Source organism: Triturus cristatus, chromosome 2_2, assembly GCF_964204655.1.
Source record: "Triturus cristatus chromosome 2_2, aTriCri1.1, whole genome shotgun sequence".
Taxonomy (NCBI): Eukaryota; Metazoa; Chordata; class Amphibia; order Caudata; family Salamandridae; genus Triturus; species Triturus cristatus.
This window is the reverse complement of record NC_140582.1, coordinates 577,184,948-577,204,497: the sequence shown is the minus strand read 5'-3', so window position 1 is coordinate 577,204,497 and position 19,550 is coordinate 577,184,948. Positions and strand designations below refer to the sequence as shown.

At 46.8% G+C, this 19,550-nt stretch overlaps 1 protein-coding gene across 1 annotated transcript; it reads right to left on the bottom strand.

Moving 5' to 3' along the window:
• Positions 1 to 365: 365 nt before the first annotated feature.
• LOC146862532 (uncharacterized) lies at positions 366 to 17,919 on the bottom strand. The gene is made up of 2 exons (XM_085643095.1): positions 16,820 to 17,919; positions 366 to 429 (listed from the first exon to the last, which is right to left on the bottom strand). Exons 1-2 carry the CDS (start codon positions 17,917 to 17,919, stop codon positions 366 to 368), a joined length of 1,164 nt encoding a protein of 387 aa, XP_085499221.1.
• Positions 17,920 to 19,550: the final 1,631 nt, after the last annotated feature.

Genomic DNA, 19,550 nt, shown 5'->3' with positions numbered 1-19,550 from the left:
GCACTTTATTCCTGCCGTCTCACTCGCCATCCTTACACTAACTGCCGTCTCCTTTCCCCGCACCTCCTCTTCCCCTTGCTCCTCCCCTGCTCCGCCCCTTCCACTACTAGACTGCACAACGGTATACCAGCCTTAATATGTGTCTATCACTGGACACCTGCCTCCTTCAAACAGTTGTTTCAGATTGAAGCTATGTATGCACTCTCTCACGGAGTCACATAAACGCCGAATTTACTATGCACAACAATGAAACATTCCCAAATCAATCAAAATGGCCACCACACATTGTTTTTGGCATTTAGTAGATCTTGTTTGCCGGGTCTGGTGGCTTAAAGGACTAATGCATTCACTGTGGGGGGGCTGTGCTAGACCTTATGGTCACAGGTTCTAATCCCAGTGGACCCACTCAGTCTTGCATCCTTCTGAGGTCTATAAAATGAGTGCAATTGAATTGGGTAACAGTAAACATCTGTTATTTAGCACCAAAATACCCTTTTAATATATTGCTTTCCAGGCGGAGTGTAGGTAGCTCCACCAGGCGCGCAACACCCATTGGAATCACAGGGCTTCAGCCCCCCCCCCGTCGTGTGTGGCAGCCCGGGATGAGACACCTTCCCGGGCAAAAAAGCAGCCGCACCCGAGCACTTCACAGGTCTTTAAAAGACCATTTGCATGTTAATGAGGCCTCGCTGTTGTTTCACCCCTTCTAAGAGCCCCTGCAGCTCCACTCTGCTGATTGCTTAAAGTTCAGCCCCCCCCGAAATTTTTGCTCAGCCCCCCCCCCGAAATTTGGCTCTAGTTGCGCCTCTGAGCTCCACTCTTGTTTCTAAATATATTAGCTCCTTCGCTGCCTTCTGCACGGTCTGCTGGGGGGGGGGGGGGGGGGGGGGGGGTCCACCCACTGCGGCACTCTTTTTGGGGGCAGCCGAGGTGAGCACATCGTGTGTGTTGACTACCTCCACCCCCTCCCCCCACCAGGTGGCAAACTTAGGGGCCGCCCAGATGGCAGTAGGTCTGGCTACACCACTGACGCTCTGTGACATGAGGCTGAGACAAGAAATACAAACTGGCCAGCTTCCTACGAGCTCCAGACAGCATTTAACTTTCTGTAAACTCTCGGCGGATAGCCTTACCAGCGATTAACTGATCTCCACCAGCTGCTGATTTCATGAGGGTTTTTTTTTTTTTGCATCTTTTGTATTACGCGAACTCGACCCGAAGGTATTGGAGCGCTGTACATGAGCACCGTATTTACATTACGTATTCAGGCACGGGGAGATTAAGTGATTTACCCAGAATCACAGGATGTGGACGAGACCTCGAGGCTCGAACCCTGGTTTCCTGCAGCAAAGTCGGCAGCGTAGCCGCAGGACCAGGGTTGAAGGCAGTCACCAGAGTGCAGTAAATGGCCAGGGCTCACACCCTTACCGTCACGTTGCCCAACTTGTTGCCAATATTTATGTTGGGTTCATAACCAAGACGTGACACAGTACATGCAGAATAGCCCAGTGAAACCACGGACTGGACATTGATTCCTCTCATGTGTCCGCTTGCCAACCATCTCGCATTGAATGCCTAGCCCCATTCTAAACATGCCTTCTAAAGGAGACAGAACCAAGATCCAGGTAGATACAACACATGCATTGAGGGTGTGCTCCTGCTACAGCCCGTCAGTCAAGGGGCCTCCATCTCCAAGTTAACAAAGCTGAATTATTTCTGTATCCACTGAGGTTTCTTCACTACTGGGATGACTTTGCTCCTTTGTTCCAGTCCGAAGTCACTTTTTTTGGTTCTCAGAAAACTCCAGCGGGGCAAGGTAAGAGATGGTAACTAATGAACACTATTTTCGGTAACCTAGGGGCATATTATCAAGCCAGGCGATAAAATTATCGCCGCTTTAGCGGCAGAAAACTGCCGCTAAAATGGCGATAATGGGCTTAATAATATGCTCTATGGAATTCCAATTGAAACCCATGTTAGATGTGAAGGACGTCTAACATGGGCTTCAATTGGAATTCCTTAGAGCATATTATCAAGCCCATTATCGCCGTTTTAGCGGCAGTTTTCTGCTGCTAAAGCGGCGATAATTTTATCGCCTGGTTAGTTAATATGCCCCCTAATTCTTTTCGGCAGCCCGCTGCAGATTTGCATTTCATCCAAAAAGCTCACAGTGGAATTAACCAACAGTTTATAGATTATGAGGCGGGGCCTTTCGCTGGAGCTTTGTACTAGTCCTCTAGAGGCCAGAAAACCTCACGGTTACAGATTCTTGAAGGTGATGCAAAAGCTACTCCTGGTCTGTGCTCATGCACCTCGGCTTCTCGGGAAGGTTCCTCGGTTCTGGGTCTCTCTCCACCAGCCAAGGGTTCCACGGGATCTAATGCAGTCCACTCAAAACTGCGCTGCTTCTTCCTCCACATAGCATGGATGCCTTGATCAGTCTTTTGTACCCTGGGTGGACAGCCAACGAAGACATGCAGTGCACTTCCAGTCCCTGAGTACAGTGGAAAGTGTATATTAATCCCTTTCACAGCTGGTCAGACATAATCTCCCTATTCCGGAGTCTTCGCTGGCCCAGTTGTGTTCTGATGAACTCGTGGCTGGTTTCCATTCTATCCAAAACACCAGCCAGTGGCTGTTGACAACACCTGATTCACTCCCTGCATAATTTCGAGGCCCAGCCATTCTACTTTTGCAGCTGTTCCTGTTTGTCTGCATACAAACTATTGCAGAAACATTAGTTCAACACAGCGGGACATTGACGTCTGTCCTCAGAGCTCTCCAGCTCCTCTCTAGGTCTGCTTTATGGAAATCAGGATCCATCCCTCAGATAGATCTAGAAACAGGTTCCCCCAGATGTGCACAGTTGTTAAGGGTTAATGCATGAAGAGGGCTAGGCACATTCTGGTCTGTTGTGATTCTGTGTATCTGTGCATTCCCAGCTGATAAATTCCAAGAGAAGTGGCAGTGTTTACACTCTCAGGCTTTCTGCTTCCAGATCTCATCAAGTCTTATCACTGGCAGGAGGGACGCCTATTTGAACTTAGTTATTGATAAAGCTTCCAGGAGCAAAAAGTATAATTTTACAAGTGACCCTTCCACTATACTTATGAAACATTATGAGAAACTCATGCAGACGGCTGAAATTGCTACTTCCACTTTAAGCTGAAAAGGGGAAAATCGCATCAAATGCACCAATTTGCACAGTATTTTGCATGCCTGGAATGTTTATGCGCCTACTATAAGGACATTTTTTATCAGCGCTAATTCCAAACGTTTCTTGAGCTTTCTCAATGATTTCTCTCAAACGTTTGAGGACAACCCGATTTTCATTCCTTTCATGAAACCCAGGGCGATTTTGGTCACTTCATCTCGCGGGAAATGATTAACTTTAGAGCCCAGCTCAATACACTTCATTCAGACTGTGGGGTTAATTACCTTGTGATGCCGGATTTTTGTTGGGTCACAATCTATCAACACTGGGGATAATGCCTGCTCATTGAGATTTTCAGCGAAGTGGGAACACAAATCTTTCTTCAAAAACCTGCAACCCTAACTTCATCTTGCATAATAGGACCTTGATGTCTGACTTATCTGACAAGACTAATGAGATTTTTAAGAAGTGGCAAGAGGTCGTTGGTTCGCTCACTGCTGTGGACTGCAGCTTTTTCCATTTTGTGTAATACTTGAACAGAGAGAAGCCTCTTCGGGAGAACTCTGATGAATGTGATGTAATGTTTCTGAATTGTGCTTATAAAGACACGTGCCTGGGCTGCCTGGTTTGACACCGAGCCTGAGTCCTTGTTGTCAGTATGAGTACAAAGCCTGGTGAGTGCTTCTTTTGGCAGCGGCTTGCAGTTGAATAGGTGGCTGATTCCTAGGTGGAGATGAGTGGGTTGCTAGGGAATGGCTGTTGAGGGGAGGCTCAGTTGGGATTAGATGGGTGAAGAGCTTGTGGTGGTGATGGGCAGCACATCTGAGAAATGGCATCCACTGAAGAGGCAAAGTGAAAGAAACAAGTCTGTACTATGGCGGGCCAACACCTTCCTTTGTAAAGAGGACATGTAGGTTTATTGCAGAAGAGCTAAGGACAGTGTGCCATCATATTATCTGTATGCAATAGACACATATTGCTTACCTGGACCATGTCACCCTTAAACAATTAAGTATTAATTAGCTGGTTGATACAACTCAGGATGACTCGACCCACAGTGTAATGACTGCCCTTAGGCTCGATAATACGTCAGTTTACCGTCACCCCCCCTGCCTACCCCCACGGTTCATGATTTATCAATACACTGGGAGCTTTAGGTCTCACGGGTAACCTCTTCTGCTTAGATTGGTCCCTGTATATGGTCCTATCACAGATGAGCCTGCTGCTGTCTACATGTATTTCGGAAGAGCTAAACTCAGTTTCCTACTTACCAGTACATAATCGCATCATCTTTGAAGCAGCATGTCTAGATTTCGAATTCATGAAGGCATCCCTGTCTGTACTTACAATCTTCGATCAAGTAGTCTATCCATCCAACTTGTCCCTAGATCAAAACTCCAATGGAAGGGAGACCAGAGATGTGCAGTCCAAGGCCAAACGATTGGAAACTCTTTTGCGTAAGCACTTCTGATGAAAAAATGCTCTGCTATAATTTAGGGGAGAAAAAAAACATTTTTGGAAATGTACTCGCTACATTTCTCAGTAGCATACTGCTTCCTGGATTTCTTTTTAGTAGTACCTGTTATAGGATAACACATTCTTTATTGATCGTGGTGCCTGGCAACACATGAGTTTGTGGTGCTTGCTCCATGAATATGAAATAAAACGTAAATAAATAAATGCATTTCCAAGATCTTATATGGAGAGAAGTGGTGGGTTGTGGACATCCTGTGTAAGGCAAGGGCCTTTTCAGTCTGTCTACACCCTGTACTTGATCCATCTTTGACGCAGGCTTTGCCTGCATGACATGGGCTCTGAGTCACAATGGTAAACTTGCACTTTTGTGTAAGGTTACGATTCATTGCAATTCACAAAATAATTTTACCAATGATATATCTTTAAGATTGCGGAGTCTCCGCTTCCGTGGCAAGACTCGGCACATACAAAGATTAGAGGTAGGCGGAATTTGCGTAGTCGCGCTACGCAAAGCTCCTCGAAACGGTAAAAAATCTCCACGAGCACGCAGAGTTCCGCGAACACGCGGAATTGCTTGTTCCGCCTGTACACGATGCTTTTTTCCTGTTCACGAACGCTGTTTGCGTGCTCAGGGGGAAATAGCTTACGAACACGCATTTGAACGTGCAAACAAGAAAAAAATTCCGCGAAGCCGCGGATCACGGTATTTTTGGCAATTCCGCGTTCTCCGCGGAACGTGAAATTACCAAAATTCCGCAAATTCCGCGAGCGGAACGGAATTTACCACCCAGGCCTAACAAAGATGCAGTCCTAAAGATATTGCTCGTAACATACCTTTGTAGTTTGCAAAAAATCTTAATCTTACACAAAAGTGTAAGTTTAACTTTATGAATCAGGATTTAAATACTGACCAGTCTCAGCTTATTGCTGCATTCTCGCAACAGCATTGTTGGTGGTGTTACTTCCTCCCGCCTTGGTCCCTATAGTGGCCGAAGGGTCCTGACATATTGAGGCAAAGATCGAGGCTACTCCATCATGCAAAGGGCCGCTGACCTTCGTGTGTCATGTCTCCCGGTACCTGCATCTCACTCAGGACACAGCACGCCTGCGTCACAGGCACAGGCAGCGTGCCACAAGGTGACGAGATAAAAAAACAGATGTCGGGACGTGTACGATGCATTTATTGATAGAAGACATGATGACAAACAGTCACACAGGGCTCTCCGTTCACCTGAAAGGCAGAACAGAAATCTCCATCTCTGTGTATTCCGAGAGCATCCCCCGTTTAAAGATGGTAAACGCAGAGATCACACAGGCCTTCAGAGTACGCAGCCACTGGACGCTGGGCAAATCCAGAAATACTTTTCGCAAGGAACCGGACAACCGCACAGACTATCCCGCACAGTAGATAAACTATGAAATATGGTTCAAAATTGTAAGACTGTCTAGGAATAAACACGATTGCTCAGTCCTCACTCATTCCTCTTCTGTTTGTTTGCAGCCAGCTGACAGCATCTGCAGCACTTGATGTGAAGTTCACGGGGCACCAGCAGGACCGACAAACACTGCGACTGACAAACAGCATTGTGTGACTCCTTTCAGAAATAATTGCTTCTCGTGGGTGGGAATCTCTGCACGTTTGGCGCCTGAAACCCCATTCAGCACGGAGGTATTCTTCTGTAAACAGCACACTTAGGATATATTTACACAACAAATGCCTTCTGTCGTTTTAAAAAACTACAGACACCTCATAATATTAGCAACACTGGAGTCTGATGCAGAATGAAAAGCCTCTGTGGATGAAGATGACTGGAGTGCGCTTAAAAAGTATGTTTTAAACGTCACTTCAAGGGGCTTTAAGAAGAATAGCTAATATAATATTTCCTTTATCAGAACCTAAACAACTCAAGAGTTCTCCTGGCGCGCCTGCATGTTCAGTTGATTTCAGCGTTACTTAGGGTGAATTGAATGACATGACAAAAGACCTACCAGCCAGAAGCAAGAGCGTGAAATTAAGTGTATCGTAGATGACGCCAAGGGATGGCATTATTATTCTGTGCATAGCCCACATATGATAATGTGGCTCGGGCTGATACATTTTGATCAGCAGCTTCTGACTGGAACATATTTTACCTTTTGCGGCTAACATACAGGCACTGCCTCTTGCTTCGCACAATATTCAAATATTTCAACATGGTTAACACTTTGCCCGCTCGTGCATTGCAGCCCCCATCGGAGCTATTATTTCCATTGCAGTCAAGTGAGCGTAGCCAGCCCCAGAGTTTGATGAGATCAAGTCCACACCCCCTCTGTTCGACATGGCCTGCTTCCGCTATAGGTAATCCGGGTGAAAGATAAAAGAAAACTCAGTTGGCATACCGCCATAACACTTGCAGGATGACATTGCGGATAATTGCACGGGTGGGGGTACGACTCGAACGTACACGGGTGTACATACAGGGGGGTACGACACGTACACGGGTGTACATACACGGGGGGTACGACACGTACACAGGTGTACATACACGGGTGGGGGTACGATACGACACGTACACGGGTGTACATACACGGGGGGTACGACACGTACACGGGTGTACATACACGGGGGTTCGACACGTACGTATGGGGGCTGGGGGGGTCGGCGCGTACGTACGGGGGCTGGGGGGGCGGCGCGTACGTACGGGGGCTGGGGGGGGTCGGCGCGTAAATACGGGGGCTGGGGGGGTTCGACACGTACGTACAGGGGCTGGGGGGGTCGGCGCGTACATACGAGGGCTGGGGGAGGGGGTACGGCGCGTACCGGGCCACCTACTCTGGTCGTTTCGCGCCGTACTTCGCTTTTCCGGCACTTTTTGGGTGCCGTGAAAATATCGCCGTCCGGACTGCTGTCGGTTCGAATCGTACTTCCTGGGTCGTGAAACGCTGCCTGAAAGCGTCCCGACGTCACGTCGCAGCATTCCCGGATCACATTCGTACGTATATTTTCGTCGGTCGGTGTTTTTTACGATTCGTACGGAAATGGTGTTTCCGTGCGAATCGTGATTCCATGTTTGTGAAGTTTTCCGACCGGGTACGAGTCGGACGGTGAAAACGCTCCGACCGACGGTTCGTACCCGGTTTTTACCGGATCGTAATCGGCACCACAATGTGTAAGACTGCAACTTCTCAATCTCATACACCAAATCTTCAACCTCACTTGCTGGCTCACCATGCTGAGACATAATTCATGCATACTTCAAGGGTTATCACTAAATAGGGAAAATCAAAAAGCGATATGCAGTCGCCTAATGGTCTGCCCTTAGTAATAGTGTACATCAATCACTAATTGTCAAAGTACAAACACAACTCCTATTCCACTGCTGCCACCAGTGTTAGAAATGGGGGTCTCTAATTGACAGTGGTACACACCCTGTCCAAGTAGGGACCCTTCCTTCTAGTCAGAGTAAGGGGATTACACACCCAAGATAACCCCTGCTTACTCTCTACGTAGCTTGGCACGAGCAGTCAGGCCTATCTTGAAGGCAATGTGTAAAGTATTTGTACATAACACTCACAATAACACAGGGAAAACACTAAAAATGCATACCACACCAATTAAAAAAAATAAACCAATCAAGACCACAGCGGTAAAAACCCAACATACAGATCTTAAAATATGACTTTTTAAAGTTTTAAGCAATTCTGTCCATAGAACTTTATGAATGCAGGTGATTTTACACAAAGTACCTTAGATGCGCCAAAATCCACACAATAAAAAGTCGCAGAGGAGGGAAGCGTTAGAAAACACAGTGATGCATCGATTCCTAAGTCCTTGGGGAGGCGATGCCTCAGTTTTGCTGCACACAGGAGAAGTGTTGAGTTGAATCTGGACTTTAGGGGAAGTGATGAGTTGAAATCCAAATGGCTCTGATCTGCGGGTAGTGCAGTGGAAAAACTGGCCCACAGGTGAGATACGTAGTAATCTTAATGCGTTGGAGGTCAATGTGGTGGTGGCAAACATGCACTGCGTTGATCTCTTCAGTCACAATCTCACGATGCATTGATTCTTTCCGCCGCACAGCAGGGCCTGCGTCCGAATGAGTGCGTGGGTCTGGGACTTCAGAGACACAGTTCCCTGAACTCGGGCTGCAGCAGTTTCTTCAGTCGCAGACAGGCACTGTGTCAATTTCTTCGGCCGCACTGCGGCGGTGTGTGGAAACTTTCCTGCATTGATTTTGATAACTTTTGCAGCTTTGTGTAGCAGAAACAACTTCCAGGGGCCCAGAAGTAGTATTGGCACCACTTAGTAGCTCAGAACTCTCAGCAGTGGAGTTCAGGGATGGTGCAGGTGAAGTCTTTGATGGCCCTGGGAACGCCGGTTCTTGACCTCGCCAAATTAACTACAAGAACCTACACAGGTCGCCAGGATCTTTTTACTTGCAGAATAGCGTGGAGGGAAGAAACACAATTATCAGGTCGTATTTACCGCAATTGGACATCTCAGGAAAGAAGACTCATAATCTGGGAGGTTGACCTTTTATTATCAGCAAAAACATCTGAATATATAGGCACCTCAATACCAAACACAAAAGATATATGGGGATTAATACAAATGCTAGTCTGCGAAGAATTCGCATACGACTGAAAATGAACAGGATTACAGCTTCCAAGAGCATCAGATGGCAATCGTGATATCAAAATTTAAAGTCATCAATCAAATCATTTCTGTCCCTACTCTACTCTAAGGTGACATATCTACTTAACATTCCCTTCCAGGTGAGGATCGCATAAAAGGTGTCAGCAGTGAAGCTTCCTAAGAAGTTTCACCATATGAGAGCTCGATCTATATTGCTCCTTTCCGTCCCTCGCCTAAGTCTCGTCTGCTCCACCCACGGGGCTCTGTCCCTAATACAAAACCCCAAAAAACGGTACACGCCCTTCAGCACACCCCTTCAGGCAGCCTCTTTCTTCAGTAAATTTCCATTTGGGTCCTTTCTTCTTCCATCCACGAATTCGACCTTGGGTCCCAGGCCTTCTCTGTACCAGGAGTTGCAACTTTACATTCCAATCCACTCCCTTCATGTCTACTCCTTCTGTCTCCATTCCATTTGAACAAAGGCTCTTTCTAACTAACGAGCTACATGGCCTTGTACCTGCAGCCAAATGCTGAATAAGAAAAAAACCCTAACATCATGAGGTTTCACAATGCACTGTATTTTAAGCTCTGCTAGAATCCTGCCGCCTTAATAAAACATGGCTAAAATAAACGAGGCCTTCACTTTACACTCTTGGTTAGGCCTCAAACTAAACACTCTATCATTAGTAACTCTAATTATTCGTTCTATACTTAAGAGGTTTACGTTCTTCATCCCTCTAACATGGCTTTACGTCACTTAATGCACAACATTTTATACTAAGCATTACATATACACATCTATATATCAAAATAACTAAAGGCCCTTCTCCTCTCTCGAGGCCTGTTTACATTTCTACTTTTCTATTTCATTGAATACATTTCCATTATACTTGGGTAACATGTTCATATATATGTGGGTGCTGACTAACCAAGAATATGGTGCACCCCTACAATTTTCGCATCAGCACCGCTCTATCAGTCCCCCCCTTTGATGACAACTTGTCATCACACAAATCCATCTACATAGAAGTAGTAACCACTCCATTCTGTCGGAAACCTTCCATTCTTTTCAACTCTTGGTACTGATTATCTTGCATATGTGCCATTCGTCTTTCATGTCCCCTGAGAATCCTCTCAGATCGGTTTCCTCGGTGCCACTTGTATGCTCTCACAAGTCCCCACAGACAAACCACACAAACCACCACAATCAAAATTGGCTTCAGCACATATCCAAGAATTCCCTTTCCCAAATCTGCAAACCAGCTTCCTACGTGCCCAAATCCTTTTCCAATCCTTTCCCACACATTCTCTTCTGCTAATATTGCAGTTTCTTCATGAAGTGTGGTAATGTTGACTATATATTTCCTCAACTCTTTGCTGTTGTCTGGAATATATGTGCAACATTCCTGAACCTTCAATGTCTTACAGACTCCGCCCTCTTTGGCTAACAATACGTCCAAAGCAAGACGGTTTTGTAAAACCATTGTCCTGATCGATAACATCTCTCCATCCACGAGCAACAATGACTTCGCTGTGTTCATTGACAACTCATCCACTACAGTTGCTAATTTTCGTATTTTCACGTCATTTAAAATCACACCCAAACCAGGTATGATTGCTCCAAAGATATCACCAATCACAGCTCCTGCACTAGCATCCCTACGTGCTCTGGAGTGTTGTCCTGTCTCTAGCAGGGTCAAATCCTCGGCATGGTATATCTTCGGGAAAATAACAGCCAAATAACAAGCCCCGTACCACTGCTCAGGCAATCTCAAGTATGCATTCCTCCCACACACATAATACACCGTTGGGATTACCTGTATCTGACCCTGCAAAAAGTTCCTAGCTGAATCTTCTATAGTAAAGGTGTGGGAACATGTGCTATGTCCCACCCAAATCTTATCTTTGTCCGACTGTGGACGAGCAACACACAGATTTTTCCTCTCTGGACTTGGTCCAAAGCTATGGGTCCATAACTTCCCCTTGACTTATGCTGCCTCTCTTCTTCTGTCCAATCAGTTGACTTCTTTCCCCCATCTTTATCTTGGGCTAATTTTCTATATCTGTCCTCGACTTGACCAATACATTTCTTTTCAGTGTCTGACACCGAACATGTCAAATTATTTCTATGTGCATAGGCAGTATCCAAACTTTGAGTCGGGATAAAATAAGACCGAAGTCTTTCGTGAGACTTATAATAATCATACTTACTCAAATGCTTGAACGCTGGTACATCGGGAAGTACTGTATCATAATTTGAGAAGTAGTATTCAAACTGCTTCCTTTCATAAAACAGGCTAAGCAATAGACTGCAAGAGATCCCATAAGTCAACGGAAGGTGATGGTATCTAATACCCTCATCTACAGAAGCAGGTAACTGCATGCATACATAGCAATCATTCGCATCCATCACATCCACGTACTCATACAACAGTTTCGCATATGCATTGAGCTTGAAATCACCTCTCGACAAATCCATGTGTAGCCTACGACTTTCTTCTATCATCATCGCTCTTTTATCTCCTGAGATATCTTTCTCTGTACTGATGGTAACAGGTGTAGGTGTCCCTAACATCTTTCCCTCCTCTCTGTGAGCCACTACATATGAAGTTATGACCACTGCAAAAATAACAGCTATGACTACTCCTAAGAGTGTACCTATCACTTTCTTCGCCCTACGGTGTGAACTTCTAGGTTCTGCCATCTTTCCCCCACACTCCGAATCTAGTTCTATAGCAATGGGCGAGAGTCTCCTTCTCATTCAGTCTAATATCTAAGTGTTCAGTTCTCTACCTTCTTTTTCGGATTCGCAAAGGCTCCCTTCCCTTATCTCCCTCCTAACCAAAGTCAACTTCAATCTAAAATGACTGTGGGTCCCAACACCTCCAGGACCCCTTGCAATATTTCAAGCTTAAGTGCTTTCAGTTCTTGGGGAGAAGGTACAACTGCAAAGTTCGGGAAAGCCAATGTATCCAAAATCAGAAGACGAATGTTACTCAGGAGTGGAGGGTCTGGAATGAAGAGAGTCAATACCCCCTCGATTTCCAATCCTGGAACCTTCAGCAACACTTCTGCCCTCAAATTCGGTGGACCACTGACAAGCGTGATCGATCTCAGCCTCCCTGTAGTCATCGGTCCTAGCATTCGTTGCTACGTACGTCCACTCAGGCGAAGCGTACCTGTGACACGGTACTCTGGCCCTCCTCGACCTCCTCGGGGCTTCAGGATCTTGTTCTTCCTCGCTCTGCTCCAACTCCTGCACCTCCGACACTGGGGCAAGATCTCTTCTCGGTGTCCCTCTGGAATTTTCCCGTCTCTGTCTTACGGGCCAAACTCTTTCTGCTTCTGAGACACCTCTGCTCTCCCTTCCGATACCCTGTGCACTATCTCTTGCTCCAGGAAGATTTGGCTCTTCCCCGCCGAATGCACCTTCTTCTGATTCTGATTCAGAATCTCTCTCTCCTTCGCTTAAGGCTTGTTCCAGTGCACAACCAGCTGCGTCAGCCACCCTTACAGCTTGACTTGCCCTCTCAGATGGCCCTGCCACCTCAGCTGGGTTTTCACTTACAAGAGGGGCTGTATCTTCCAAGGGTGCTGGAACTCTACGGGTATGGGAGGCATGCACCCAGTTCGGTAGTCCCCCACACTTCACTGCAGTGTTCGTGACTAAGATGATTTGGTAGGGACCTCTCCAGCGAACATCCAAGCAACTCTTCCTCACGTGTTTCCGCACTAATACCCAGTCGCCTGGGCACAGGTCGTGGCACAGATCACTTGCAGATGGAACAGCTACCGCCTGCACCTGCTGGGACACAGAATGAACCACATCAGCCAGGCCTTTACAGTAGTCCAGAATAACATCATCAGTGATATTTATTAATGCAGAGGCTGGTATTGCTGGCACACGCATCGCTCTCCCCATCAATATCTCATGGGGCGATAATCCAGTCCTCCTATCTGGCACACTTCGGAGACTCATTAGCACCAGGGGTAGCGCGTCTGGCCACTTCAGGGGAGTGGAGGAGCACACCTTTGCCATTCGGGCTTTCAACGTCCCATTAACTTGTTCGACTATCCCAGAAGCCTCTGGTCTATAACTGCAATGCAACCTTTGATCTATGTTCAAGGCAGCACATAGCAACTTCATCAATTCACTGTGGAAATGCGTTCCTCTGTCCGATTCCAAAGAGGTCGGGACCCCGAACCTCGGGATGAGCTCTCTCAACAGCAACTTAGCTACAGTTAGAGTGTCACACCTGCGTGTCGGGTAAGCCTCCACCCACCTGGAAAAGACACACACCACGACTAATATGTACCTCAACCCATTACACTTTGGCATCTCAATGAAATCTAACTGCATCCTGTTGAAAGGGCCACCTGATCTCCCTATATGACTCATCGTCACAGCTGTCCTTTTCCCTACATTCATTTGTTGACAGGTGACACATCTCTGACATACAGCTTCTGCTGCTGCCCGAAACTTCGTATTGTACCATGTCAGTCGAAACACTCGCACCATCGCGTCCCTGCCAGGATGCACAGCACCATGTATCAATCGCGCCATTGGATTTAACAAACATTCCGGTAACACCGCTCTTCCATCATTTGAAACCCAAACATCCACATCTCCCTTTTCACACCCAGCTCGTACCCAACTATCTCGTTCTTCTTCAGACACCTCATCTTGCAACTGTTTCAACTCCTCCCATGTATCGGCCATCGCCAACATCATGCTGAGATCAGTGGTCTCCTCATTTCCCCTCATGTGTCGCTCTGTAAAATTGCACCCCTGCTCTGCACAAAATCGGGCCACTTCGTCGGCATAGCTATTTCGAAGAGATACGAAATCATTTCCTCTCGTATGAGCAGCACACTTCACTACTGCAATCTCATCGGGGCCTTGCAACGCCTCCAACAGTTGTCTCACATGTTCTCCATTTCTAATGGGTGACCCAGATGATGTCATGAACCCCCTCTGGGACCATAACTGTCCGAAGTCGTGAACGACACCAAACTCGTACTGGCTGTCCGTATAAATCGTTACACGGATCTGGGCTGCGGCCACACAGGCGCGAGTTAAAGCAATGAGCTCGGCCACCTGTGCGGAGTATACTCCTTCTAAACAAGCGGCTTCGACCACCCCAGTGATGGTACACACAGCAAAGGCTGCTTTCAACTGACCCATTTAGTCTCTTAAACATGAACCGTCTACAAAGAATATTTCATCAGATTCGGAAAGTGGTTCATCTACAATATCAGGTCTGGGTTTGGTGCACAATTCAGTCACATCGAGGCAGTCATGATCCTCACAATCTTCATCATCAAAAATTGGGATTGGCAACAGTGTAGCAGGATTTAAAACAGAACACCTCTTCAATGTTACATTTTCAGCAGCTAGTATGACTTGTTCATAACGTGTCAATCTATTATTCGTGAGGTGTTGTGTCTTAGTCCTGGTCATCAATAGTTCAACCGAATGTGGCACATGCACAGTAACCGGGTGACCCATTACAATGCTCTCACATCTCTCGATACTGACACCTGTTGCAGCAACGGATCTGAGACATCCGGGCAACGCAGAGGCTACTGGATCTAGTGTAGCCGAAAAATAAGCAACTGGTCTACGTACATTCCCATGGACCTGAGTTAACACTGCCAATGCGCAACCTTCTTTTTCACAGCAAAACAAAGCGAATGCCTTCTTGTAATCAGGCATTCCCAATGCTGGTGCACAGCACAAGGCTTCTCTTAACTTCAGAAATGCCCTTAAGCAGTCTTCATCTCATGGTACCGGATCACTCACATCTTTGTGCGTCAACCTCTGTAAGGGCTTTGCCTCAAAGGAGAAGTTTGGGATCCATTGGCGACAGTAGCCAACCATTCCCAAAAACATTCGAACTGCCCTCTGAGTCGTAGGGACGGGCATTCTCAAGATCGCCTCTATGCGATCTGGGGATATTTTCCTCTTGCCCTTCTCGATCCTGTTACCCAAATACTGTACTTCACTCAAACAGTACTGCAATTTATTTGGAGACACTTTATGCCCATTCTCTCCCAGGAAATTCAACAGTGCCACCGTATCAATCCTGCAGGCGTCCTCAGTTTTTGACGCCACTAACAAATCATCTATGTTCTGGACGAGAACGGACTCCTGGGGAAGCACTAGACCTTCAAGGTTCTTTTTCAAAATCTGGTTGAAAATAGATGGGCTCTCTGTGTACCCCTGTGGGATACGACACCATGTTAACACACGATTTTCCAGCCTGAACGCGAAAAGAAATTGGCTCTCCTCATGCAGAGGTATTGAGAAAAAAGCTTGACACAAGTCGATCACGGTGAACCATTCCGCATCACATGGGATTTGGAACAGGATCACGGATGGATTCGGTACCACAGGACAACATGGGATTACGATTTCATTAATCCTTCGCAAATCTTGCACAATCCTGAATTTCCCACTCGGCTTCTGTAATCCCATTATGGGCGAATTACACGGACTACCTCTGATTTCTCTCAGAATCCCCTGCCTCAGCATGGACTCAATTACAGGTTTGATCCCCTCAATAGTTTCCGGTGACAATTTGTACTGGGGAGTTCTTGGGTATTCCACATTCGTTTTGACTCTTATTTTTACTGGATCTACACCCTTTACTAATCCGATCTCTTCCCCACTAAGGTCCCATACTTCGACTGACACAGACTCCCTTAGATCTAAGGGGAGTTCTTCCACTGTAAGTGCAGGATACATTTCCACGCACCACAGCTGATTCGCAACCTTAAAGGTCGCATCATCATCTCTTGTCTGGACTTCCACTCCATTCGGGGTGCAATAGATGGTACAATTAAGTTTACACAATAGGTCTCTTCCTAACAAACAGACTGGGCTAGAATCGCACACCACAAACTGGTGTCTATCACTGAAGTTCCCGATTCTGATCGGGATTGGTTCCGTCAGTGGGCTAGTCAATTGCCTGTTCGCTACTCCAACAACTTGGATTGTTTGACCAGAGAGAGGTAGATACGGGATCACTGCAGACCTTACAGTCGACCTTGTAGCCCCCGTATCAACCAAAAAGGTCGTAGGGTGGCCATCAATCTCTGCTTCTACAAATGGTCCCCTTTGGTCTACTTCTAGAACTGCTCTAAGCGTGCAGTCATCATCTCCTCACCAGTACGATCTTGTGGCTGGATCGGAATCGCCTTCCCCATTCACTTCGAATAGAGGCATCTGTACATACGTTCGAGCTCCCTGCTGCATATTCTGTATTCTAGGCGGTCGGGGAACTTGTACCTGCGGAACGTTCGCCCCCCCTTTTGTCATTCTAGGTGTCGTCACTACAAGGAGTGTGTCTGCTACTGGAACATGGGTCAACTCTTCTTCCTGCTGTATCTGATTTAATGGATTAAACGGACACTCGCGTCTCCAGTGTCCAATCTGATGGCAAAGGTGACAAGCTGTGGTCTTTTTCAATACTGTCACATCTATTCCGGTCTTAGGATCTACTCCTCTCGGCCTCCCCATTCCCTGAGCATTCTGTGCTCCTCCTTGGTAATTTCCCTGTCTCCTTCCCAACGTTCCTCCAGTAGACTGTCCCTGTACTGCGGTCTGCATCTGTACCAATAACAGATTGTCTTTCAATTTCTTATGCTTAGATTCGATTTCATCACTGCAATACCTAGCATATCGGAGGATCTCATCCACAGGCTTATTCTGCCAACAAATCAAATGTTGCTGTATCATCAGGCTCACCTCTGGCCTCAATCCCAACACAAACTTAGACACAAACTGCCCCATATCCTTGGTATCCAATGCCTCTATACCACTGTACTGTTTAAAAGCCTGCAAAAGCCTCTCATAGAATTCATGCACTGTCTCCTTGGGCTCCTGTACTGTCCTATCTATCTTCACCCAATCGGTATCTTGAGGCGAGACCTTCGATTTCAACCAAGTGATTACCTGCTCAAACTTTTTCATTACTATCGGCGACGGGCCATGTGTAAGCAAATCTCTGTCGGGCTCTGAGGCCGGCCATTCAATCGCAACCTTACATGCCGACCACAAATCTCCTGGGATCACAATGTCAAACAAAGTATTCAAATCAATCCACAATACTTTCGAGATTTTGACAAAACGGTCAACCTGCTTGTACCACTCCACAGGCTTTTCCCTTAGTCTGGGAAAATCATTTGTGAACGCAGCCAAGTCCCCTCTACTCCAGGGTACATGCACGTATCCTCCATTCTGTACTTCCCTTAAAGGGAAACTCCCTATCGCTATCGCGCCTCCTCCTGGAGGTGCCGTCTCTCCCACTACTCCTCTAGAACTTTTCTTTTTGGACCATCTTTCTTCCCACTTATCGAGCATAATCCATGCTCGCATCGCTATAATCAAATCCTTGACATGGGTTCTTAATCCCATGAGTCTCTTATCTTCCAGTTCCTGATCACTATACTGTAACCGGTGGTCACCTTGCAACGTTTTAGTTTTGGACAGATCCACCCCATATCTTTTTGCCATCTCCGCCAATTTCTCATGAGCTGTGCGTGCCTTGCGAGTCACATCTTTCGCTAAAAAGAGTAACTCATCTTGTTCGTAAGTCTGTATTCTTTCTAGGGGTAGATTTCCACCTATTATCTCATCCAATTCGGCCTTTAGCCTTACAACATCCAACATTTTCCCTCTCAATGCTCCCCTCAGGACTTCTCGACAAGCTGTACCATCCCTGTCATTGTATTCACATTCTCTTTCTTGTGACCTACTCTCTCCTGATCTGCCCATAGGAATCGAGCGATTTACAACCGCCCCTCGATCCCTTTCTGCATCTAAAACACCCTGACTTTGAGTTCTCACTGGTGGAGTCCACATTCTCAAGTCGGATCTTGACTCCACTAACGACTTTGGTCTAATAGGTCTCGATTCTCCCTGTCCTCCTGAAGAGTCCGCTGTAGCTGGCATCGGCGTACTCCATTCTATAGGCTGCGGAGCCCTCTCCATTCTCCTCACCAAGCCACTTCCCTCCATCTCATTTCTTGTCCTGCCCTCTGACCGTTCTGAACTCCCTGCTGTTTCTGGCTCAAGCTCATACATCGACTCAATAGGTCCGATGATAACTGGTATTTTCAACGCATCTGGTAACCTCACTCCTTTCTCCACTTCCGAGCTGCTGACAGACTTATACCTAATATTCTCGGTTCCCATAGAAATCTTTCCTTCTACTTTTACTTCTGATCGAGGTACCGTTCCCCTACACTCTTCTTCTTTCGTCCCGTTGCCTTCTGAGGCATCTGGATTGTACGGAGGGGGTCTCTCGGATAACAACCTTTCTACCAGGCTATCGTCAGTGTCACTGTCTTCCTCTCCATCTACTGTCTTTTCCTTTGGTTTTCCTGTCGTCTCTAACAAGGGATACAATTTATGTCCCTCTATGGCCTGCTTTCTCCATCTTTTCTCCGCGGCATCCCATCTAGCATCCTGTAATGCCTGAACCGACCTCTTCACCCTTTCTTGATTTCTACCTCTCTCTTTATCATGCGCTGCTCTTATCTACGCATGTAGTGCTTCAAATTGTGTGGGCCTCGGCATAGGTCGTAAAGCTGCCATCACAGTCTTTAGCTGATGCAACACTGCTAGTCTAAATGAACCATACCGTGGGAACGCTAACTCTCCTTCTCCCTGAGTCACCTTGTGCCAATTTTCAATCCAAACTATAGTATGCAACCCTACATTTCTTGCCATGTAGTGTGCTGGCGAATCCTCCGGAGGGGCCTCCCCACCCTCCCGAGTAACCACAGGTACATCCCCCCGGCATAATTCCCTAAAAACTTTAAAACATTTCATCATGACCAAATACTAAACGCACACAATCCTCTATTTACTTCCTGGTTTCCGTCCTCCAATGACAGCGCGAACTACACCAACCAGCTTATCGCAGCGCGACACCTTCTGACGTCACAGTTCCTCCGCTGGCAGCAGTTCCCCTCCTTCACACCGCTCGTCTCACCCTTGCATTCGTCCCATTCACACGCTGAAATAACCGTTTGATCCCAAACAAATTACTCCTCTGGCTGTCCGTCCACAGCCTCTGACTGTCCGTCCACAGTCTCTCGAAATTGTCGACCTCGGTTGGTTACTGTCCGTCCCTTTCGGGCAGACAGATCACCTCTGATAGGTTTCAATTACTCAATTCCACATACTACAACCCACGACCGGCGTCAGGTTGCCACACACTCATACACTCGTTCCCCCTATCTCGGTCCTATTGATCGATGGTACCTCACGATCGGTGGTCAACAAAATCTACCAGG